Below are 25,467 nucleotides of genomic sequence, written 5' to 3' on the forward strand. Positions count from 1 at the left end.
TCAATGCAAGTCTGTGGGAGGGGGGAGTGACGGCCGTCAAACCCCCCCCCCCCCACTCCCTAGACTTGCATTGAGGGGGCATGGCCGTGACATCACAAGCCTCCGCCAGTCATCCGGCACGGATCGAAGTTCGCACTGTCTGGGATGCCGCAGCCAAGATCGCCAGCGGCGGGACCCCCGCGATCAGACATCTTATCCCCTATCCTTTGGATAGGGGATAAGATGTCTAGGGGTGGAGTACCTCTTTAAATCTATTGTGACCTATAAATCCACCGAATTTAAGATATTCACTGTTCGGATGGTCTCCATCCTAAAGTGCTCTCACGTTATAAACCAGTTTAGGTAGGTAAGATTTATGACTATGCGCCAATCGCTCGATGGTTTGGGAACCAGAAATATTGGGGAATAGGCCCCAGTGCCTTGTTTCTCAGGAGGGACTTTCTCTAAGGTCTGTTTCTGGAAAAGATTACCTGTGTTTTACAGACAGAAATTCTATTTTGTACCCTATTTTTATTATTTCTAGGACCCAAGGGTCTCATACTGACTCCATTCAGGAGTCCAGAAAAAAAGGGAAGACAACCTCCTACTGGAAAAAAAACTGGGATAGGAGGATCAAATAATTATTTAAAGGGGGTACTCCGCCAAACAACATCTTATCCACTATCCAAAGGATAGGGGATAAGATGTCTGATTATGGGTGTCCCGTCGCTGGGGACCCCCGCGATCTCCGGGCAGGCAGCAGCAGCTGCTTGGAGCTTCCATGTTTGTGCTGTCACGGCACGCCATCTCCATTCATGTCTATGGGAGAAGGCGTGACGGCTACGTAGTAGCCGTCACGCCTTCTCCCATAGACATGAATGGAGGGGGCGTGGCGGCTGTAGTAGGGACCCCCGCTATCAGACATCTTAAGATGTTTTTCAGCGGAGTACCCCTTTAATAAATATTACTTGTGTCAGAATTCAATAAAATTCTGCCTGTCCTGCTAACTCCACCGGGGAAAAACATCCCGGTTAGGACATAACCAAAACCCTTATTCAAGGTCATATAAAATAGTAATATAGCAATAAATGGCCTTGCTCCTTACCCAAAAGTCAATTTGGGCCAGCAAATGACATAGTAGTCTCTGGCTTTATGGGTCATAAATACATACAACTCTGTTGTACCCTTAGGGCCCATTCACACTACGGAATCTCTGCAGAGACATTATGGGCAGATATTCCGACTGCTGTTGGCGCCGAATGAACCAGTGGGCATTAAACCGCTCAAACATTCGCCATCTCCATAGACAGGAAGGCATTTTCAAGCACGTTTATTCTTTCAGCGGGTCCAGAGTACAACATTTCCATGGCAGAATTCTCTGCTGCTGAAAGTCCGCAGTGTGAATAGCGCAGTAGAATCCCAGTGAAAATTATAGGAGGCTGGTTAACAATTTCCCCATCTTTTTGTGTCTACAGATCTCATAAAGAAAGAGCGATACGTTTCCATAGTAACAGGAGTGAAGGGAAGAGTTACTGTGTTTATTACTTGTTTATTACCTTTTATAGAATGTGTAATGTACTTTGTTATGACATTTGTTGATAAGAGTTTTTATGCCTTTTATTATTTTATATTGAAGTGTATACCTTGTCCTGTGACTGCCTGGAGCCAGTGGATGGTTTATATGACTGGGAGGATGCACTGGTATTCCAGAGGGCGGCCTCTAAGGTAATAAAATGGAGGAACAAGCAAGGTTTGAGCTTGTTCTTCCTCCCTGCTGAGTCTAACTACAAGGGACTTTATACAGTAGTTTTGTCCAGGGTCCCAGGAGTGTGAGGAACAAGCAACATCTACTAGTACTCTTTAAGAGTGTGCCCCCAGTGTGCCAATCTAATTCTGAAGTCACATGGCATTGGTCCTCTAAGTCTTACCAATATACTTAAGGTAGATATAAAGAAGTAGGGGACAGATAGAAGGAAGAATAGCTTAAAGCGTATCTGTCAGATCCCACAAAAAAAAATAAAAAAAAAATAAATGTTGTTACTCAGTACCTCATCCGGATCATGTACATATCATTTTTATGTCTCTATCAGCCATATTTAACCAAAAAAAATAGCATATTACAGCTGCTTAATGTCTTTTCCATCTTGTCAAAGGGAGGGGCGTGTCCTACTCTTGCCTGCACTGTGATGATTCCTCCCCCTCCCTCACTCTGCTGACTCACTGCTCTCAGGAGGGAGCCTGGCAGCCCTGCTGTGTAACCTTGCTGGTGTGCTGTGTAACCCCTGCTGTGTAACCCATAGGCTGGTGTAGTACTGACTGTAAAAAAAAAAAAAAAACGCAAATTTGGGTCCAAAACGTGAAAGAAAAAAAGCTAGCATGAATTGCAAATATGGTACCAATAAAAAGTACAGCTCATCCCACAAAAAATGAGCCCTCACACAATGGTGTTGAACAAAAAATAAATAAAAAGTTATGGCTGTCAGAACTAGACAACACAAAAAGGACGGAAAATAATTTTGTTTAGAAAAGGAAAAAGGACATAAAAAAGCTATATAAATTGGGAATCGCCATAATCGTACCGACCCTCAGAATAAAATATAATTTTTACCATACACTGAATGCCATAAAAAAAATTATTTACAAAAAGCCAGAAATGTTTCAAATTTTTCACAATATATTGGAGTTTTTCACAAAACATGCTGCATGAATCAACAAAGATTTACCACTAAATACAATAAAGTACAACATGCCACGAAAAAACTATCTCAGAATCGTGTCGCTAAGTAAAAGCATGTCAGAGGTATTACCACTTAGAGACACATGCCAGATTTGAAAAATTGGGCTTGGTCATAAAGGTAAAAACAGGCGAAAAAAGGAAATCTGCAGTGTAAGACACTTATCCTCTGCTGCGTCTATCCCGTGCCGCGGCCGACTTGCCCCCTCCATGTATCTCTACAGGAGAGGCAGAGATGTAGTGTTTGTGGCTAAGGGAGCTGATGCTACTGCTACCTAAAAGAGGCTGCTGCTTGTACTACCCAAAGGGGGCTGCTGCTGCTACTACTACCTAAAGGGGGCTGCTCCTGCTGCTACTACTACCTAAATCGGGCTGCTGCTACTACTACCTAAAGGGGGGTGCTTTTACTACTACCTAAAGGGGCTACTTCTACCTATACCTAAAAGGAGCTGTAACTACTGTTACCTAAATGGGTCTGGCACTTCTACTACCTAAAGGGGGCTGCTACTACTATATACATAGGGCTACTATCTACTGGGGGATCTACCTACTCTTTCCCACTTATCTACCCACTCTACTGTGTGAGACATCAAAGGGGTTATTATTACTGTTTGGGGCACTACAGGTGCTGGAAAAGTGTGGAGCCTAAAATGTTTATTTTGCAGGTTCTGTGGGGATGAGTTGTGACTGGAAGAAATCATCATGATGGTCTGGGCTGGATGGAGAAGAAAAAGTAAAGTGAACGACTTCAATAACAGAAGACGTCACCTGATGTAACTGTAAGTAATCACTTCTATGGTCTACAGAGCCTGTGTCGAGCTGATATCTACCACTATATGGTCGCTGTATGGGGGGAATATTTCTTCCTTGTATTCTTGTATTAATGGTAATATTGGTCTGTATAAAGGATTTGGTCTGTAACAATATGATGATAATATGTATGGTGATAATATTCCTCCTTGTATACTGGTTACTGGTATAATTGGTAATATTGGTCGGTATACAGGATTTGGTCAGTAACAGTATAATGATAATATATTAAGTGTTAATATTCCTCCTTGTATACTGGTGTTATTGGTAATATTGGTCTCAGTATACAGGATTTGGTCAGTAACATTATGATGGAAATATGTATGGGGATAATATTCCTCCTTGTATACTGGTATTATTGGTCTTAGTATACAGGATTTGGTTAGTAATAGTATGATGGTAATATATATGATGATAATATTTCTTCATATATATATATATTAACTTGATATATATATATCTTCAACTATAATTGACACTCATCCCTTCCCCTTTGTGGCTCTGCCTTCACATAACCACACCCATGACCGAAATGGTCTGCTGAGTCTTAAATGCCCGGGCCTATTATCGGTCCCAGTCCGGCCTTGTTCCCCTGATGTTACATAGTTACAAAGTTAGTATGGTTGAAAAAAGACATACGTCCATCAAGTCCAACCAGGGCATTGAAGGGAAGGGTGTAAGGGGATAAGGGGAAGGGATGTAGTTTTATAATTCTGCATAAGCATTAATGTTATTTTGTTCCAGGAATGTATCTAACCCTGTTTTAAAGCTATTAATTGTTCCTGCTGTGACCAGTTCCTGAGGTAGACTGTTCCATAAATTCACAGTTCTTATGGTAAAGAAGGCGTGTCGCCCCTGTAGACTAAACTTTTTCTTCTCCAGACGGAGGGAGTGCCCCCTCGTCCTTTGGGGGGGTTTAACCTGGAACAGTTTTTCTCCATATTTTTTGTATGGGCCATTTATATACTTATATACGTTTATCATATCCCCCCTAAACGTCTCTTCTCAAGACTAAACAATTGTAACTCCTTTAATCGCTCCTCATAGCTAAGATGTTACATGCCCCATATTAGTTTAGTCGCACGTCTCTGCACCCTCTCCAGCTCCTCAGTGTCCCTTTTATGGACAGGCGACCAAAACTGAACAGCATATTCCAGGTGAGGCCGTACCAATGCTTTATAAAGGGGGAATATTATGTCCCTGTCCCTCGAGTCCATGCCTCTTTTGATACATGACAATATCCTGCCGGCTTTGGAAGCAGCAGCCTGACATTGCATGCTATTCTGTAGTCTGTGATCTACAAGTACACCCAGATCCTTCTCTACCAGTGACTCTGCCAGTTTAATCCCCCCTAAGACATACGATGCATGCAGGTTATTAGTACCCAGATGCATAACTTTACATTTATCCACATTGAACCTCATTTGCCAAGTGGATGCCCAGACACTTAGTCTATCCAAGTCATCTTGTAACTTATGCACATCCTCTATAGACTGTACCGTGCTACAAAGCTTGGTGTCATCTGATAGATAGAAACAGAGCTGTTAATGTCATCCTCTATATCATTGATAAATAAATTAAACAACAGCGGGACCAGTACTGAACCTTGGGGTACACCACTAATAACCGTGGACCAATCAGAGTACGAATCATTGACCACCACTCTCTGGGTACAATCCATGAGCCAGTGTTCAATCCAGTTACAAACTAAAGTTTCCAAGCCCAAAGACCTTAACTTACCAGTCAGACGTCTATGAGGTACAGTATCAAACGCTAGCAAAATCCAGAAACACTATATGCACAGCCATTCCTCTGTCAAGGCTTCTACTCACCTCTTCATAAAAGCAAATTAGATTGGTTTGACAACTTCTATCCTTAGTAAACCCATGCTGGCTATCACTTATAATACTATTATCCCCTATGTATTCCTGTATGTAATCCCTTATAAGTCCTTCAAACAATTTACCCACAATGCACGTTAGACTTACAGGTCTATAATTGCCTGGCGAAGACCTAGAGCCCTTCTTGAAGATTGGTACCACATTCGCCTTGCGCCAGTCCCTTGGCACAATACCAGACACCAGAGAATCTCTAAATATCATGATATCATGAACAAGGGTACAGATATTACTGAACTTACCTCTCTAAGGTAAATACAACATATACATTTTTTTTATATCTGACAGTGGCCATTTAATGGACAGACTACACAGGTTTTTTTTGTTGTATGTTACTGTTGGTCAGCTAAGTGATAATGTGGAGACAGACAGTCAGTGAAAGCCAGAACTTAACTTTGGAACTTGGCAATGGCTGAAAAGCCAGTAGTAGTAATGTAAGTCCCCACTGTGAGCAACAATGTCCAGAAATAGATGTGGTAAACAACATGATAGAAAAGTCTACACACTGGAGAGATATGGTCCAAGTTGCAACAAAGCCGCCTTTCACATGATGCAAATTGCAGACTTGAGTGCAAGCAAAGGGAGATCTGATACATTCTGCTTTCATTCTCACACATTACAGTTCAAAGCCATTTATCTCCCATGTGGTGACCCAGTACAGAATCACGTGTTCTTCTGTACTCCTACCCAGCCTGTGTGGCAGATGCTGCTCAATGTCCGTCATGGGTCACCTCTCCTCAGAACTCTCTATATTTCATAGTCTAATGTACTGTTACATAAGGGTTAATGTACTGTATTATCTATGTTGTTGCCTTAAATCTCTTGTTGCTAAGGACCTTGTTGTTAAGGGGAGTATGGAGTGGTGAACATGTGACTTATCCGGCCAATGGGAAGGCTCTAAATTGTCCCCTTATATACTGTAGCTAGAGTTCAGGATTCAGATTAAGCCTTTGCTGTGGTACAGTTTGGTGAGGAGTGAAGTCTGTCTGTGAGGTGGATCTGAAAGAAGGCCTGATGCCTAGTCCAGCAACCACACATCTACTACAAGTCAGCCCCATTACCCAGGTGAAAGTCAAAGCCTTGTGGGAAGCCTACAGTCTTGGGGATATTGTACAAGTCAAGTCCAAGTCTCTAAAGTATAGCGTGGGCTGAACAAGTCATACACAGCACAATCAACTATAAGTCCCAGCAAGCCGATAAGCTTCCCTGAGTTCACCCTGCAACTCCTTCACGCTGATCTGAGCTGTAACGGAATGTACCATCTTTCCAACCTCAGTAAAGCCAGTTATCTGTAACCTTGCGTTGGAGTAATTATTTGCCCCATGCCTGGCACAGGAGAAGCTGGTCTACCTCGGGTGGTGTATAGGTCAACTACGCCCTGGCATCACGATAAGGTTAATTACAAAGGCAAAATAAACCTTTATGTGGCAGTCACAAGGGGGAATTATGAGGGGAGTAGTAGTCCTTAGTATACAGTATATCATGAGGCAGGGTGGTGTAGCTAATGCAGTGATCCATTGTGACGCCCACTAATCTTGTCAATGAGGCTGCTGCTCTATGCAAAGTGCAGGAATGAGACCTTTGCACACAGTTGGCCACTGTCCCTTTAATTGATGCCTTTAGCAGGTTTACTGAAATTTGGACTGCAATATCTGTTGGTTTTTTTTAGCAAGTGCATATGTAATGACTATTCCAGATGAAAATGTTCCCTAATGAATATGTTCTCAGTCCAAAGTTACCAAAACTTCAGATAAGGATCTTCACACAACTGTGGCATGATACCCAGAAGGATGTATCCAGGAAAACATCTTATGTCATAGCCGAGCAGCACTAATGTGACCAAGAAATCATTCATGTGAACACAGTCATGCAGAATTGTTAACCCTTTTTACTCTTGAAGACCTTAGTATATGCAATAAATATGGTGCAATGTGTAAATACATACAGTATGCATTCACTCTCCAGAACCTCATATACATTTATGTATTATGCAAAACCTTTTTATTGGAATGAATGGAAGGTATGTGGCCGATCCATAAAAAGAAAAAAGAGAACCTTTCTCAGACGCTTCTCCAGATGAAGTAGACTAATTCAATTTACTGTTAAAACATGCAATGGTTTATTCACAGAATTCCCATATAATATGGCGCGTTTCCTGCCTGACAAAGCGCGTGGTTCGTACACGCGAAACACGACGCATTGTATATGTTTTAACATTACACTGAAGGTTTGGAGAAATCTTTATTTTTTTACTGGGTTTGTTGGGTAAAGTGATTTCCAAATCATTATAATTTCTTCATAGTTCATTTAACCACACTGAATGGAATCATTGCTAAAAAAAAAAAAATTTTTTGGGGAAGTGCAACGTGAAACAGCGGTAAGATATAGGCCAAAGCGGAGCACTTACATGGTTTCCCAATTAACTGTCATTAACGATCTTTTTTGCAGACAGAGCCAAAAAATCTTCTGTTGGGCTGAAAGAAAGATTTTAAGGCAAAACAAAACGCTTCGTATTATGCTATTAAACTTCTTTACTAAAACTCAGCAGCATATAAGTAGTAGATGAATTAAAGAAATTTTTTATATATATAAAGTGTAAATAAACGTATGAGATCTAGGATGCAACCTAGAGTGCTGATCAAGGCATCATCCAATCAGGACATAGTATAGGTGATATCAATAACTGCCATATAGTAAACTTCCTTCTTCTTTGCTGCTCAGCAGATGGTGAAGTTATGTCATTTTTTCTCTCTCATAATTTTATATATGGTTGTATAAAATATAGATGATTTAATCCTTTTATTACTATTTCATATATTTATTTATTAATTAATTTATTTATTTATTAATTTATTTATTAATTCATTTATTAATTCATTTATTAATTTATTTATTAATTTATTCATATTATTTAAATTCCTTTTATTTCTTTAATCTCCTTAATTGATTGTACCCTATATATGTGTATGTATATGTATAATATATATATATATATATATTCTTTTTCTTGCATTTGTTTTTTTCTTTTTTCACAAAATATCTTCCACATAGTTCCTCTTCTCATTATTTCATTATAATATGCATTTTATGTAGGTTCCTAGCTCTGAATCTTGATCTTTTGTATCACTCCTAACTTTCTGTTTGCTCCTACCTGTTACTGCGCATCTTTTATTTAAACTGCGTCATCGCCGCCATTCCCCAGCACGGGACCCGTCCTCTGCGTCTTTCCAGGTGACTGTTCTCTCCTCTCGCGTCTCGAGCTCTGCTTGTTCTCGCGAGATCACTTGACAGCGAGGTCATCTCCTGTCAAGCGTTCCCGGGCTTTCGGCATTCACCTCACAGCTGCCAAAGCCAGAGGACGCGTCTGTTGTCTAAACACTCATTGTATCCTTATATGTAAATACCTCTGTCCCCTCCCAAAAACCCTCCCAAAATCTTTTAGTTTATCCTCTACAGCCACCTTGTGGCTGTTTTACTTATTACATCTTAATATTTTATAGTTTTAAAAATTATATTACCCATATGGGTTTACCTTATGTTAATATATTGTTTATTTATTAATTCATGGTTTTAATACGATTAATTGATGAATATACTAATTAATATATATATTTAATGCCCTCGTCCCTCTCTGCCTAATAACGCTTCTGCTACTCCGGAATTGGACCCTCTTCTAGCCAAATTCCTGTTTAAAACGGGTAAAAATCCGAAGAAAGGAGTGGACCGTAGTTTTAAGTCCTGTCAGGACAAATTGATGGACCTTCTTGGCCCACTCTCAAAAATTTTGGATATGGCTGATGAAGCGTCCAATTCTAATACTACTGTTGATACTGAGACCCTTAAAGGTTGGATTCAACGTGCCATTTGTATATTCGGCAACGCTAACTCTGCGCTCTCCACTGAGAGAAAGAGATCGATACTCATGAAAATTGACCCACAACTTACCAACCTAGCCACTGCCGAACCGGTCAACCCCACAAACGGCATGCTTTTTGGAGATGATTTCATAAGAGAGCTTAACAAATATGTTGGGCTTTTTTCGTCTCTTAATAAAGCTCAAGTATCAATGAAAAAAGTATTCTCTAGTAGAATTTTTGGGAGGGCCGGAAAAGGCCGGGGCCGATTTACCGGCCGGTCATCCCACTATAGAACTTATAGAGGCCCCTACTCTCAACCACCCACACAATTCACTGCCCCACCTACCACTCCCTCCCCATTTTTCCCTTACAGGTCCAGACCTTGGCGTTCCAGAGGCCAAAGAGGTTATCCCCGCTCAAGACCTCCCACAGGTAAGCCTACCCCTGTATTCTTCCCAACATATCCCATTAGGGGGAAGACTCCTTCATTTTTTCCACAATTGGACTATGATTACATCCGACTCTTGGATACTAAATACAGTCATGGGTTACCAAATAGAATTTGTCACCCCTCCTATCCAAACACATTTACCTCATCCAATCCAATTTTCCCTATTGGACAAAAAACTCATAGATCTAGAGGTCCAAGAATTGGCTTCCAAAAGAGCAATTATATCTGTACCCCCACATTCCATGGGATTCCTAAGCAACCTCTTTCTGGTAAAAAAGAAAGACGGAGGTCACAGACCTGTGATCAATTTACGTCTTTTAAACAATCTGGTTGTTTATCGTCACTTCAAGATGGAGGGCATCCATCTTCTAAGAGACATTCTTCTGAAAAACGATTGGTTAGTGAAGATAGATCTAAAAGATGCTTATTTGACAGTACCAATCCATCCATCTTCTCAACCTTTTCTTCGTTTCCTTTGGAACGATCAGACATGGCAATTTACTTGTCTCCCGTTCGGTCTTTCATCAGCCCCATGGTGCTTCACAAAACTACTGAAACCAGTAGTTGCCTCTCTAAGAAGTCGCGGAGTTCGTCTTATTATTTATCTAGACGACATCCTCCTTATGGCTCAAACAAAAGAGTCACTTTTGCTCCACATGAACTGGACATTACACCTCTTAACTCATCTAGGATTTCTCATCAATCACAAAAAATCCATCCTGATTCCATCTCAACATCTGGAATTTTTGGGTTTCATGATAGATACTCAACTGACCACTTTGAGTCTCCCTCCAAGGAGATTGAAAGTTATTCGGAAAGAAATCCGACAGATTCTCCACAAAGATATCTTATCTCTGAGAACAATAGCTCGAATTGTGGGTCTCCTTTCAGCCTCCATTCAAGCCATTTTTCCGGCTCCTCTTCACTACAGAGCTCTCCAACGCCTAAAAATTCGCCACTTGAGACAAGGTCTCGGTTATTCAGACGAAGTTCCTCTGTCCTCAGAAGCCAAAGAAGAGCTTCTTTGGTGGCTCAATCACATAGAATCTTGGAATGGGAAAGCGATTTTCCATCCGAATCCGGACATCGTCATCGAATCAGATGCGAGTCTTTCCGGATGGGGTGCTCGTTGCGGCTCCCTTTCTACAGGAGGCAAATGGTCTCATTCAGAATCCCTTCTTCACATAAACTGTCTAGAACTTCTGGCAGGATTTTTTGCTTTAAAAAGTTTTGTAAAGAATTCCTCCCATTGTTGTATTCTTCTTCGTATGGACAACATTTCCGCTGTCCAATACATCAATCATTTGGGAGGCACAACTTCAAAAATTCTTGCAGATTTTGTCAAAGAATTTTGGCATTTTTGTTTAGACAAGAATATTACCCTGAAAGCGGAATACCTTCCCGGAATTTCCAATTCAGTAGCGGATTGGTATTCTCGTCATTTGACGGATTCCAGCGATTGGAAACTTCATCTTCCAATCTTCCAATCGATCAATTCTCTTTGGGGTCCTTTGCACATAGATCTTTTCGCATCCCGTCTCAACACTCAATTACCTCTTTTTTACAGTTGGCGCCCGGACCCGGAAGCTTTGGGGATAGACGCCTTCCTGCAATTTTGGCCTCAAAAGACTCTTTATGCCTTTCCTCCTTTCAATCTCATTCCTCGAGTTCTATTTCAAACCTCTATACAGAAATCAACTCTAGTCCTCATAACACCACTATGGCCAACCCAGTCTTGGTTTCCCCAAATTCTTCATCTACTCTTAGATTTTCCCCGTCTTCTTCCTTCATGTCAGAATCTTCTTCTGGATCCCCAAGGGAATTTCCACCCTCTGGTTCTGTCGGGACAATTACCTCTAGTCGCTTGGTTAATTTCGGGTCACCAAGATCTAACCTCCAACTTTCAAAATCAGCTCAGGACATCTTATCTGATGCATGGGCCCCAGGTACCAGATCTGCTTACAGATCAGCCTGGAAACTTTGGTCTGATTGGTGCGATAGAAGACATTTGGATCCCTTACAAGCACCTATATACCACATTTTAAATTTCTTATCTGCCTCTTTTGATGCTGGTAAAGCGTACAGAACCATTAATCTTTATCGTTCAGCTATATCCTCTAGACATGTACCTGTCGACTCCATTCCTATTGGTAGACATCCTTTGGTCTGCCAACTGCTTAAAGGAATTCGTTTCCGTAGACCACCTTTACCAAAGTACACTTCCACATGGGACGTGAATCTAGTTCTCAATATGTTCATTTCATGGGATGATAACGATTCCCTCTCTTTAAAATTTCTTTCATTTAAACTCACTACACTTCTATGCCTTATCTCGGTGAAGCGGGTCTCTGATGTCAAATCTCTTGACATTTCTCATAGACAATTTACTCCTCAAGGTGTTATTTTTTCAATTTATCGTCGTACTAAAACTAACCTTCAATCAGTTTTCTACCCATCTTTTCCACATCACGAAAAACTATGTGTGGTTCGTTGCCTCAGATCTTATGAACAAAAAACTGAATCTCTTAGGAATACTTCCCATTCTCAATTACTAGTTTCCTTTTGCAAACCTCATGCACCTGTATCCTCTCCTACTCTGGCACGATGGGTTAAACAAACTTTACAACTTGCTGGTATTGACACTTCAAAATTTACTGCACACTCTACTAGAAGTGCTGTCTCCACTAGACTTTTCCAATCTGGAGCTTCTCTATCAGACTTACTTAAAGCTGCCAACTGGTCTTCTGACTCTACCTTTAAAACCTTCTACTTTAGACCTGAATCACATGTTTCCATGTTATTGTTATAATCTAATGTATTTTCTTCTCTTATATTTTAATTAGAGTCTATAATATTTATCATAGCTTTGAACTAGCATAATACGAAGCGTTTTGTTTTGCCTTAAAATTGAGAATTTTCCTATCCTGGGTGACGGAAAATTTGGATTTTAATAAAAACAAAACGCGAGTATTATCCCTCCCAGAACCCATCCCTGTAATTGTATTTTTTCTTTCTTTCAGTTCAACAATGAGTGCTTCATCTTCTCCTGTTACAACATTTGTCATCAATGGAGTTCCTTATTGCATTCCGCTTGGTTTTCCTGTTCTACGATTACCTGTTGATGATGGTTCCTGTTTTTTCTGACATCTACTTCGCAAAGAAGAAGGAAGTTTACTATATGGCAGTTATTGATATCACCTATACTATGTCCTGATTGGATGATGCCTTGATCAGCACTCTAGGTTGCATCCTAGATCTCATACGTTTATTTACACTTTATATATATAAAAAATTTCTTTAATTCATCTACTACTTATATGCTGCTGAGTTTTAGTAAAGAAGTTTAATAGCATAATACTCGCGTTTTGTTTTTATTAAAATCCAAATTTTCCGTCACCCAGGATAGGAAAATTCTCAATTTTAGGGAAAGAGAGATTGAGCATGATGGATTTAAATCCTTTGTTTACATTTGTGGCAGTGTTATCCTCTATTCTCATTGAAATAAACATGCATACATGTCTTTTTTTTTTTTTTTTTTCAATACAAGCCAATATCTTGTGAATGGCCTATTTTAGGGTCCACCTGTCAGACAGTCAAATCTCTTGTGTGACCAAATTATTTGTTGAATCTGCCACTGACTTCCATACAAATTAGTCAAAAGCTGCTCATATCTGCCGGATTTGGTGGGGCTGGCTGAATGTCTAAGGTTTATGGGGCCTCCTGAAAGTAGAAGCGGGGACATTTATCATTGTTTCTTTGGTAAGAGAGTTCTGTAGGATTTTTTTTTTTTTGCTTTAGTTTTGCTTATCATACTATCACAGGGGGTTGATAAATTTGGCTCACATAAGCAAAAACCAATAGATCACTTTTGAATATCATTTTTTTAGCACACATAAGCAAAAACCAATAAATGACTTCAGAACAACACTTTGCCACTTGAAAAAAATGTGCGATATATATATATGTGTGTGTGAGTTTATAAAAATTTTTTACCACTTTTTTCCCCCTAAATGTACACTTTTTTTTTTACTTATTTCAGATCCGTGTATCCTGTGGACTACTTTAGATTCGGAGGAGTACAGTGACCATCGTTTTTTTTGTTTGTTTAATGTTAATAAAATGGTTTTTGGAATAAAACTTTTTTAAATGTCCTGTTTTTATTTTATTTACTTGACAGGCTTAGTAGTGGAACCTGTCTTATAGACGGAGTCCATTACAAAGCCGGGGCTTAGCATTAGCCACAAAACAGCTATAGCTAACCCCCAATTATTACCCCGGTACCCACTGCCACTGGAGTGTCGGGAAGAGCCGATACCAACCGGCCCGGAGCATAAAAAATGGCACTCCTGGGCCTAGGTGGTAACAGGCTGGCGTTATTTAGGCTGGGGAGGGCCAGTAACAATGGTCCTCGCCCACCCAGGTAATGTCAGGCTGTTGCTGCTTGGTTGGTATTTGGCTGAGAATAAAAATAGGGGGAACTCTATGCTTAGTTTTTTTGCATAAATAATTAAATTTTTTTTTTTTTTTAAAAGCATAGGGTTTCCTCTATTTTTTTTTCTCAGCCAAATACCAACCAAGCAGCAACAGCCTGACATTACCTGGGTGGGCGAGGACCATTTTTACTGGCCCTCCCCAGCCTAAATAACGCCAGCCTGTTACCACCTAGGCCCTCCACGCCTGTTGGTAGCGGCTCTTCCCAGCACCCCTGTGGCGGTGGGTACCGGGGTAATAATTGGGGGTTAGCGCTAGCTGTTTTTGTGGCTAACGCTAAGCCCAGGCTTAGTAATGGATTCCATCTATTAGACAGCTTTCACTACTAAGCCTGTCAAGTAAATAAAAAAAAAAAAACACTCCCCCACAATCCCTCGTTAACCATTTTATTAACATTAAACAAAGAAAACACACTGGTCATCAACGTAATCCACCGAATCCGAAGGAACCACAGGATACACGGACCTGAAATGAGAAGGAAAAAAAAAACACGAAAAATAGGTTAATACATTTATTGTCACTTACAGTAAGGACATGCTGAGAGTTGTAGTCATGCGGTGCGGGAGATGTGCGGGCGAGTGACAAGCTTGTCATCTGCCCCCCGCTGCAGGACTACAATTCCCAGCTTGCCCTTACAGTTGCGGCCGGTGATAGGCTGATGGCTGTCCGACGTTTCATTCTCTAGGAAGCAGATCCGGACCGACGGGGAAGGTGAGTTAAAGTTTATTTTGTTTACCTTTTGCAGCCTGGTCTTAGGGATACAGCTATAGAGTGTCAGCGCCGGTGGCCGCAACAAGCAGGAGGACAAGGATGGCAGCGTTTGCAGGTGACGTGAGTAGTACCCCGATGGGGACAGCGCAGCGCTGGGCTAATAATTACCGTGGAACCGCCATAAGTTACAAAAATACCGTGATACACATATTTGATGATTTCGGCCCCGCCGTAGTCAGACCAAACATAGAATACTCTGTACAGTACTGGGCACCAGTGTACAAGAAAGATATAGTGGAGCTGGAGAGGGTTCAAAGACGGGCAACCAGAGTTATATGGGGAATGGGAGGACTACAGTACCCAGAAAGATTACCAGAATTAGGGTTATTTAGTTTAGAAAAAAGAAGGCTTAGGGGAGACCTAATAACTATGTATAAATATATCAGGGGACAGTACAGAGATCTCTCCCATGATCTATTTATACCGAGGACTGTATCTATAACAAGGGGGCATCCTCTACGTCTAGAGGAAAGAAGGTTTCTACACCAGCACAGATGGGGGTTCTTTACTGTAAGAGCAGTGAGACTGTGGAATTCTCTGCCAGAGGAGGTGGTCGTGGTGAACTCTGTAAAATAGTTCAAAACGGGTCTGGATGTATTTTTGGAGAGTAATAACATTACAGGTTATGGATTCTAGATTTATAGGGACAGAACGTTGATCCAGGGATTCATTCTGATGCCATATTGGAGTCGGGAAGGAATTTTTACCTCAAGTATGAGGGTTTTTGCTTCCTCTGGATCAGTGCTTCTCAATTATTTTCTGTCATGCCCCCCCTAGGAAGAAGAAAACATCATAACGACTGTAAATAGTATAATTTGTCTATAAAACAGTTATAAGTACACCTCTGCATAACACTGTATCCTTATTAACGTATATGAGGCTCTATACACTGACAACAAGCAGGGCTCTATACACTGACAACAAGCAGGGCTCTGTACACTGAGGACAAGCAGGGCTCTGTACACTGACCACAAGCAGGGCTCTGTACACTGACGACAAGCGGGGCTCTGTACACTGACAAGCGGGGCTCTGTACACTGACAACAAGCGGGGCTCTGTACACTGACAACAAGCGGGGCTCTGTACACTGACAACAAGCGGGGCTCTGTACACTGACAACAAGCGGGGCTCTGTACACTGACAACAAGCGGGGCTCTGTACACTGACAACAAGCGGGGCTCTGTACACTGACAACAAGCGGGGCTCTGTACACTGACAACAAGCGGGGCTCTGTACACTGACAACAAGCGGGGCTCTGTACTCTGACAACAAGCAGGGCTCTTTACATGGAGGACAAGCAGGGATCTTTACATGGAGGACAAGCAGGGATCTTTACATGGAGGACAAGCAGGGATCTGTACCTGAAGACAAGCAGGGCCTGTACGAGAGAGAGCAAGCGGCGGGCGCACTGCTCAGAGGCACAGTGACCTCCGACATGGTGGGCTGCTGCGCTTAGACGTGACCTCACGTCTGAACGTAGCAGCGCGCCACGCCGGAGTTCAAAGCGCCTCTCCCAGGCAGCCACACTGACAACCCAGGGCCGTAAGATCCAGCCGTAGAGTTGCTAGGCAACCGACGCCGTGTGGGACGCCGCTTGCGAGTGAGTCGGGCCCCCCTTTACGGAGCCTCACGCCCCCCCTGGGGGGCGCGCCCCACTATTTGAGAAGCACTGCTCTGGATCAACTCAGTAGGGACTCATTAGGGTTATAGGTTGAACTTGATGGACTCTTTTTTTTAACCTTATGAACTATGTTAGTATATACATGACTTCCTCCTCAGGAGATGAACATTTGTATATGTATATAGAAGAACTCTATCCGGCTTAGACCGCCATGAAGACAAGAAGAGGAACAAGTGAATGACTCAAATCAGAGAAGACATCACTGTGAGTCATAGGATGTAACTGCACTGTAATCACTTATTCAGTCTGCAGAGTGCCAGTGTATGTGAGAATATTGGTCTATGTATAGTGGTTTTATTTACGAACAATATAGCGGTAGTGTGTGTCTACAGGGACATATTTCTTGTGGCATGTGCTCCTGATCTTTTAATACTTGCAACACTCCTGGCATGCTGCATCCTGAATTAGCTTAAAGGGGAACTCAGGTGGAAATTAGTGGAAAACAAATGTTTGCAAATCAACTGGTGCCAGAAAGTTAAACAGATTTGTAAATTATTTCTATTTCAAAATCTTAACCCTTCCAGTAATTATCAGCTGCTGTATACTACAGAGAAATTTGTGAAGTTATTGTTCTGTCTGACCACAGTGCTCTCTGCTGACACCTCTGTCCATGTCAGGAACTGTCCAGACTAGAAGCAAATTCCCATAGAAAACCTCTCCTGCTCTGCACAGTTCCTGACATGGACAGAGGTGTCAGCAGAGAGCACTGTGGTCAGACTGGAAAGAACTTCACACATTTCTCTGTAGTATATCTGTAGTATTCAGCAGCTGATAAGTACTGGAAGGGCTAAGATTTTTAAATAGAAGTCATTAACAAATCTGTTTAACTTTCTGGCACCAGTTGATTTGTAAAAAAAAAAAAATGTTTCCCACTGGAGTTCCCCTTTAATGTGAATGACTTATAAGTGCAGTATTTTGGCTTTAGGGCCCCACTCTTAATTTTGCCCAGGGCCACATTATGCCTAAAACTTGCCCTGCTAACAGCTGATTGATGGGGGTGCTGGGTTTCGCCCCCCTGACAATCAGGTATTGATAGCCTATTTTATGGACAGGTCATCAATCAAAGTCCTGGAAAACCCCTTTAAGAAAGATACATTTTAATTGACTGTCACACCTCCTCTGTAAGGCTTTCAAGAGTAATTTAGAATGCAGAACATGACACATTATATCAAGTCTTATATGGAGTGCACAGCAGCATTTCGATCCACCTTTCCTATTCCAGGATAAAATCCCAATTTGGGTAAATACAAGTACAATGGAAACATGGACTCAAATACAATATACAATCTCAAAGGAAGGAAAAAGATGAACAGCCAGCATCACCGTATTGTCTATCCACTGTTCAAAATTAGCTTTGGATGCGTGACCCAGGTGTGTAAATCACGCAATGACAATGTGGCGCTGCACGCTAGGATATTAACAACAATCCATATGACTTGCACAAAGAAAGAAAAAAAGATGCGGAGCACTCACCAGCTCATTTGCAGGCAGACCGATCAGATACGATGATCCATGGACCTTTACCGGTACAAGCAGGGAGGTGGTAGGTGGAACCGCGGGAGCTCAGACGTCGGGTCACAGACCGTATCACGCCCCTAGGTGCTTCGTCAGCGGTCTGACGAAGCGCCTAGGGGTGTGAAACGGTCCGTGGCCCTGTTGTTTCTGTTCATATGCCAGAGATCACAGCTCACTGTAGGGGGTGACCATGCTGACAAATCAGCTGAAATGTCACAATACAGAAGACTGCACACAACATACAGATACATACAAACCCAAATAGTTTGACATTTTTTATTATAAAACAGGAAACATGAATTATCTGTAAACAGAATGATCAGTCCATTTAGCCCAAAATATACAGAAAGCTTTTATATAGAAGCCTGCCCCCATGAAAACAGCAGCTATAGACCCAAGGGGAGGTATATAACTGTAGTACTTACACAAACGTGCACATACACAGCTATGCCCTGATCCATATATATATACACTATAATCCACACGCAATGAGATTCATATGTAAACTGATATATACTGACAGGGCTCAATTTAAAGGAAAATTTGTCTAAATCATGGTCCATGTCTTTGGCTGTCCAGGCATGCTTGGGGTTGTAGTATTGCAACAGCTGGAGGCACCCTGGTTGAAAGACAATATTGGATAGCTTAGGGTGCCCTGATCACACACCTTTTTACAGCTTCTTGATACGCCCTTCCCTTCCTGAGATATGAGGGTTTATAGTTTGTCTGACAATTCACGTAATGAGTCAGATGGGCGGGACTTAATTTTAATAATGGGAGTGGCTATCATGTAATGGGTGAGGTTAATCAGTAATTAGGTGTGCATTAGGCATACATGCCACTCAACGTACAGCATTTACACCCCCCCCCCCCGACTGTATAATCCCGACCATAATCATAGTCACTCCCATTATTAAAATTATGTTCACGGCCATCTGACTGATTCCCTAAATGATTAGACAAACTTTAAACCTATATATCTCAGGAACGGACGAGCGTATCAAGAATCTGTAAAAAGGTGGGTGATCAGGGGGCCCTAAGATATTTAATAGTAACATATTAAAGGGGTACTCCGCTGCTCAGTGTTTGGAACAAATAGTTCTGAACACTGGAGCCGGCAGCTCGTGACTTCATAGCCCCTCATGAGGTCACGCCCCGCCCCCTCAATGCAAGTCTATGGGAGGGGGCGTGACAGCCGTCACGCCCCCTCCCATAGACTTGCATTGAGGGGGTGGGGCGGGATGGCATGAGGGTGCGGGGCTGACATCACAAGCTCCCGGTGCCGGCTCCAGCGTTCGGATGAGTTTTTTCCAAACGCTGAGCAGCAGAGTACCCCTTTAAGTAACAGGGTGATACTGGACAATAAAGTAATTTTCATATAAAGCTGTTGTGATCTTGGGTGCATGTTTCGCTTCTGCTCACAGACCAATGTAGTCAGGGACAAGGCAGCCTGTCAGTATACAGCAACCACATAGACATTTCTTTACTGATTCACACACATCCATATATGCACATATTTACACTGATATGCACCTATGACAGCAGTGCATGACACCCTGTATTTCTCAGAAGTTAAGTACTCAGGGTATATATACTGTGCCCACAATGATGATGAGGAGCATGTAGGAAACCCTGCTAAAGCCCAGTTATAACATCCAAACCCTCAACGACAGAATATACTAGGACTGCTATGTCTATATAAAGCATGAAGTATAAATATCAGTGCCATAGGAGAAGTTAGTCTTGGATTAATTTATTTTTTTTGCAGCGTATAGGTCTTATTAAGGAATTAATACATATTTATAAAATGTATTTCTAAGACTGCTAAGATGTGAAATTGTAGTCATCTATATCATGGACTGGTCAGTAAAGGAAAGCTCCGACAAAACACTACCATGACAGGTGTTTTTTTTTATGTAGGGCGATGGTGAACCATACTATACGTTGTATGCCCTACCTTAGCAATGGACGATGTTGTAGCTATACAGGGTAAAGAGTGCTCAGTAGGGGGCCACTTTGCGAACAGCCTCAAATACATCCATCCAGGTGTCCCCTCTCGGTACTGAGTCCACCCAGATATTTCCGGAGATTGAGATCAATAGTAAACATGGCCAGACCTGGTGCTATTTTTTTTGGGGGGGGGGGCAAGAATAACTCTGTCTGCAGCACTGGGGCAGGTGGGTTGTTGAAAATGTGGTAGAAAACTGACTTAGGGCTGGTTCACATCACGTTTTCTCCCATACGGGAGCGCATACAGCAGGGGAGAGCTGCAACCTCGTGCTCCCGTATGCTTTTGTATGCACTCCCGTATGTAATTCATTTCAATGAGCCGGCCGGAGTGAAACGTTCGGTCCGGTCGGCTCATTTTTGAGTTGTATGCGATTTTTCCCCGGACCTAAAACTGTGGTCAACTACGGTTTTAGGCCCGGTTGTAAAAGCGCATACGGCGCAAAAATGAGCCGACCGGACTGAACGTTTCACTCCAGCCGGCTCATTGAAATTAATTACATACGGGAGCGCATACGAAAGCATACGGGAGCGCGAGGTTTTAGCTCCCCCCCTGCCGTATGCGCTCCTGTATGGGAGAAAACATGATGTGAACCAGCCCTTACTGGTTTGCGCCACATTTATTATGTGTCAGTAAAAAATTTTATTAGCCTTAAAGGAGATCTACAGCCCTAGACATGCATTCCCTATCCGCAGGACAGTGTAACGCTGCAGCCAACAGACCCCCTCCATGTATCTCTATGGGAGAAGCAGAGATGCAGCGGTCGTGCATCCCCGCCTCTCCCATAGAGCTGTATGGAGGGGGCGTGGTAATGCCAGGTCCCCCTACAGGAGATAACGGGGGGTCCCAGCAGATACAGGATAAGTGTCTAAGACTGCAGTACTCTTTTAATGCACAGGCTGCAGAATAAAACAAAAAAGGGTATACTCACCCTTCTTTGTTCCCTCGTAGCCCCAGGTATAAGCACCCGGTCTCAATCACGGCAACACTTCATGGAGCTGAGGACATCACCTCACTTTTGTGCTCAACCAGTCAAAGGCCGCAGCGATGCCCTGTCACAGTCCGTAAATGCCTGAGTGTCGGTGTCACGTGGCGTCTGCAGCTTCATGAAGTGCTGAAGCAGCAGAGACCGAGTCCCGATACTGGAGGCTACAAGGGAATGAAGTAGAAGCTTTTTTTGCTTCATTATGGGTACATAGGTTGAATAAAAATTTTCACTGCACAACCCCTTTAAAGACATGTTTGTGTCTTACATGACAGGGTATATGGCTTAGGTGTGGTTAAGCTGTCAATGGGATGTGGCTTGTGTGTGACGTTTGCCAAAAATTGCCACAAAAATTTTGGCGCAAAGTACACCATTTAATAGTTGGTTTAAAGTAGACGAGGCCTTTGTTTCCCAATCGGGTTCCCTTCGGCTGTTGCAAAACTACAACTTCCAGCATGCCCGGACAGCCAACGGCTGTCCGGGCATGCTGGGAGTTGTAGTCTTTTAACAGCTGGAGGCACCCTGGTTGGAAAACACTGGATTAGGCAGTCTTAAAATGCAGGGGAAAAAATGGTGTCCAAAGATGACAAACCTTTACAGTAAAGCGGAAAATTTCAGAGCAATATCGGGCGCTTGAAACTCATAATATACTGCATCATCCTGACCCCTATTGTCACCTCTGCCAAAAATAAATAAAAAAATTGCACCGCGTATGGCCACCTTACGATTGATGCTATTACCAGACAACATTCTTCCTGAGAGTGGACTTCCATATTAGCAATATTAAAGATTAACCGCATGGTTATGTATTATACAGACCTTGTCAACCAGACGTAATATTCTCTTCCTAGGTTATAAGCTCATCTGTAATGTGCTACTGTGAAGATATGAACAGAACCCAAAATGGAGATCTACCTGGAAGGATATATGGATGGTGATCCATCATGGACCTGCAGCAAGGCTTCCGTATTACAGTCGGTATCTGCTGTAAAAGTGATGGCTGGGAATATAAAATTCCCAGCTACGCTACATATAGATAGTTCCATGTCCAAGGGCTGGTATCACAAAGACAATCCTTCCCCCTGTGAGGGCACAAGGAAATCATATAAGGGATTTTTAGCTCTCCGAGCCAAAATGGAGAGACCTCTATACAAGTGCTTCCAATTCTGGCAGACTCAAGCTGTCCTTGTATTATCCCCGACAGCCATTCATCTGAATGGTCATCATGTGATACTAATTTTCCCTTGCAACGGTAATGCTTGGCTGACCTCAGCTTTCCTGGTCAACGCTGCTTGGATTGCTGGCAGTGGGACCTATGGATGACTAGCTGATCATTTTTAAAGAGTACCTGTCACCAAATAAAACTTTTAATATAATGTTCCTTGTGTAATTAGCAGACACTTTCCCATTCACTTGCTTTTAAAATGTAATATAAAAAAACGGCCACTAGGTGGCTCTCTTCTGTTCCCTGACACATTTAATACAGTGAGTTCGGTCTCCTCCCGGCCTGGCAGGAGACCAAACTCCCAGGAAGTGCTTCTCTGCACGGAGCTTGATTGACAGCTACACAGAAAGTGAAAGCTCCACAGATTCTCACAGAAAGCTGCACAGACTGAAACCTGCAGGAGAGCCTCACTGATAGCAACACAGACTGAAACATGCACAGAGCTTTAGGTCTTCTATTCATCACAGAGCGGCAACAATGTGGGGGCGGAAGTGGTCCCCCAGCAGGCTTCAGTGATGCCATGCCTACTGGGAAACGCCCACTTTCTCCTGCTGGGAAATTGCACTATGCGAGCAAGAAGAAAGGTAAGATACACAGCTTTTTAAAGCTCTGAGTTTTTTTTTCAAGGGCTGGAGGGGTGTTAGGAGTAGTTAGGGAACATAGCCTGAGTTAGTTTAGAGAAGTTTATTTGGTGATAGGTACTTTTTAAAGGGCTTGTCTCTGATAAGCCAAACCCTTTACAGAAACGGATTCTACTAATACTATTATATTCCGGAAATAATATTTAAACAATGCCCCAAGATCTGAACTGAATGACAACTGTCAGTGATAGTGTTCCTTTGATAGTACCAGATGCCACCAGCAAGAGAGACCTGGCTTCCCTCAAACCAAGGAGATTTCAACATATCAAAGAATTGTATGCGCAGTGGTAAAAAGTTCCTGGGAAAACATTTTTGGAGGTTGCATTGCTGAGGCGGTTGTTACCTTTAGACAGTGGCTTGTTGTGCCAAAATCTAGATATGATTTGTCATTTAATACAATTCAGTACATAGTAGGCAAAACAGTAGTGCACATTCACTCGGAGACAGACAAACACAAGACACACACAGACTCTCATATCCTTGCATGCACTCATAGCTGCCGGAGGGACATTATGCAGATGTGGTACCAGGTCTTAGCCCACTGCAGACGAAGAGGTTGTAGAAGATGCCGGAGAGCCTGTGCTGGAGCTGTTCCAGAATAACCAGCGTCTCTTGGGCTGTCTCTTCTGATGTAGGGCAGTCTCTTTCTCTCGTTCTCTCTGCGCTCTTTGGAAATGGTCTTCTTCCTTCAGGTACCAGACGGGGGGCCAACGCTGTGCCTCCAGGATCTGCTGGTTCTCTGTAGAGTACAAGGACATTATGTCAATAAGTCAGTGTTTCCCAACCAGTGTGTCTCCAGCTGTTGCAAAACTACTACTCCCAGCATGCCCGGACAGCCTTTGGCCCCTTTGGCTTTTTCTCTCTGAATGTGTTGGGTACCAAAAAATTAAATAAATAAATAAAAACAAGAAACAAAAAAAGATGCAGTAAGGATGGAAAAAGATGTACCCAACAGAGGGACCTATAAATGTAGCCGACAATAATAAAAATGTAGAAAGGGGTCATTTAAATTTAAAAATAATATATTTTTTTAGAATTCGTCTTGTTAAAATTTTTATTTTATTATTATAATTTTATTTTTATTATTTTGTATTTTAATAATGTGTTTAAATAAGTGTGTGTGTGTGTGTGTGTTTTTAACTTTTTATTTTTTATTTTTTAGGTAGTACTACTACTCCCAGCAGGGAACACACTGTTCCATGATGGGAGTAGTAGTTCCTGTACTAACAGACAAATCGCCCCCAGTTTCACTCTTGACACCCAATGCAATTGTCCTATCTATTGCAGAGATGCGGAGCAGCTTTCTCCTGCGCTCGCATCTCTGCCCTGTACTCCGGCCAGCCAGTGATATGAATGAGTGCGGTGAATTTCTATTCACATTTTCCGCCCAGAGTGGGGACTGGCCTGATGGTGGCAGCCAATCACTGCTCTCAGCGGGAAATATGAATCAGTGATGTGAATTTATGTTCACATCACTGGCCGGCCAGAGTACAGAGCAGAGATGCGGAGCGCAGGAGAAAGCCGCTCTGCATCTCAAGGATGAAGGACGATCGCAGTGGGTGTCAGGAGTGACATCCGCTGTGATCTGTCTAGCAGGTACTACTACTCCCAACATGGAGCACACTCAGCCCCATGCTGGGAGCTGTAGTACCTGCATCAATAGACAGATCGCAGCCAGTGTCACTTCTGACACCTGTTGCGATCTGTCCATTAACGCAAGTACTAAAGCGGTACTAAAGTGTGTTGAGAGCAGTAGTACCTGCAGTTAAGTAAAGAACACAGCGGATGTCAATCCTGACACCCGCTGTGACCCTCCTGTATAATGTATAGATGAGGAGGGATGCTCTATGGTCTCCTGTATATATATATATATATATATATATAAATATATATATATATACACACACACACCTATTCATATTTACCACAGAGAGCTGTGAGTGGCTGGAACCATCTGGCCAATCACAGCTCTGCAGGAAATATGAATAGGTGTATATATATGGCAGTGCAGGGGACTATAGAAGAGTGGCCAGCCACATCTATACATTATACAGGAGGATCGCAACGGGTGTCAGAAGTGACACCCGGGGAGATCTGTCAATTAGTACATGTACTACTACTCCCATCATGAAACAGTTTGTTCCATGCTGGGAGTAGTAGTACTACCTAAAAAATTTAAAAAATAAATAACAACAAAAGTGAAAAAAGCTATAAAAAACACAAACACACACTTTATTCAACACATTATTAAAATACATTATTAATAAAAAGTTTAACAAAATTAAATATATCAAATATATTATTTTTACATTTAAATGGCCCCTTTCTAAATTTTTATTATTGTCGGCTACATTTTTTGTTTCCTGCCCGATCAAAAAACGCCAAACAGAAAAATGCAGTTACCTATTGACTTGTAGCTAAC

At 42.2% G+C, this 25,467-nt stretch overlaps 1 protein-coding gene across 18 annotated transcripts in view; it reads right to left on the minus strand.

The window, feature by feature from the left end:
* Positions 1-20,717: 20,717 nt before the first annotated feature.
* The window catches only part of RHOBTB2 (Rho related BTB domain containing 2), a 99,057-nt gene continuing 94,307 nt past the window's right edge, over positions 20,718-25,467 (minus strand). For all 18 annotated transcript variants that reach the window (XM_056571025.1, XM_056571026.1, XM_056571021.1 and 15 more), the window contains one exon: positions 20,718-23,784. In XM_056571025.1, the coding sequence (XP_056427000.1) occupies positions 23,579-23,784 (206 nt within the window). In that variant the 3' untranslated portion in view covers positions 20,718-23,578. The remainder of the gene's footprint in view (positions 23,785-25,467) is intronic.

Source organism: Hyla sarda, chromosome 4 (genome assembly GCF_029499605.1).
Source record: "Hyla sarda isolate aHylSar1 chromosome 4, aHylSar1.hap1, whole genome shotgun sequence".
NCBI classification, from domain to species: domain Eukaryota; kingdom Metazoa; phylum Chordata; class Amphibia; order Anura; family Hylidae; genus Hyla; species Hyla sarda.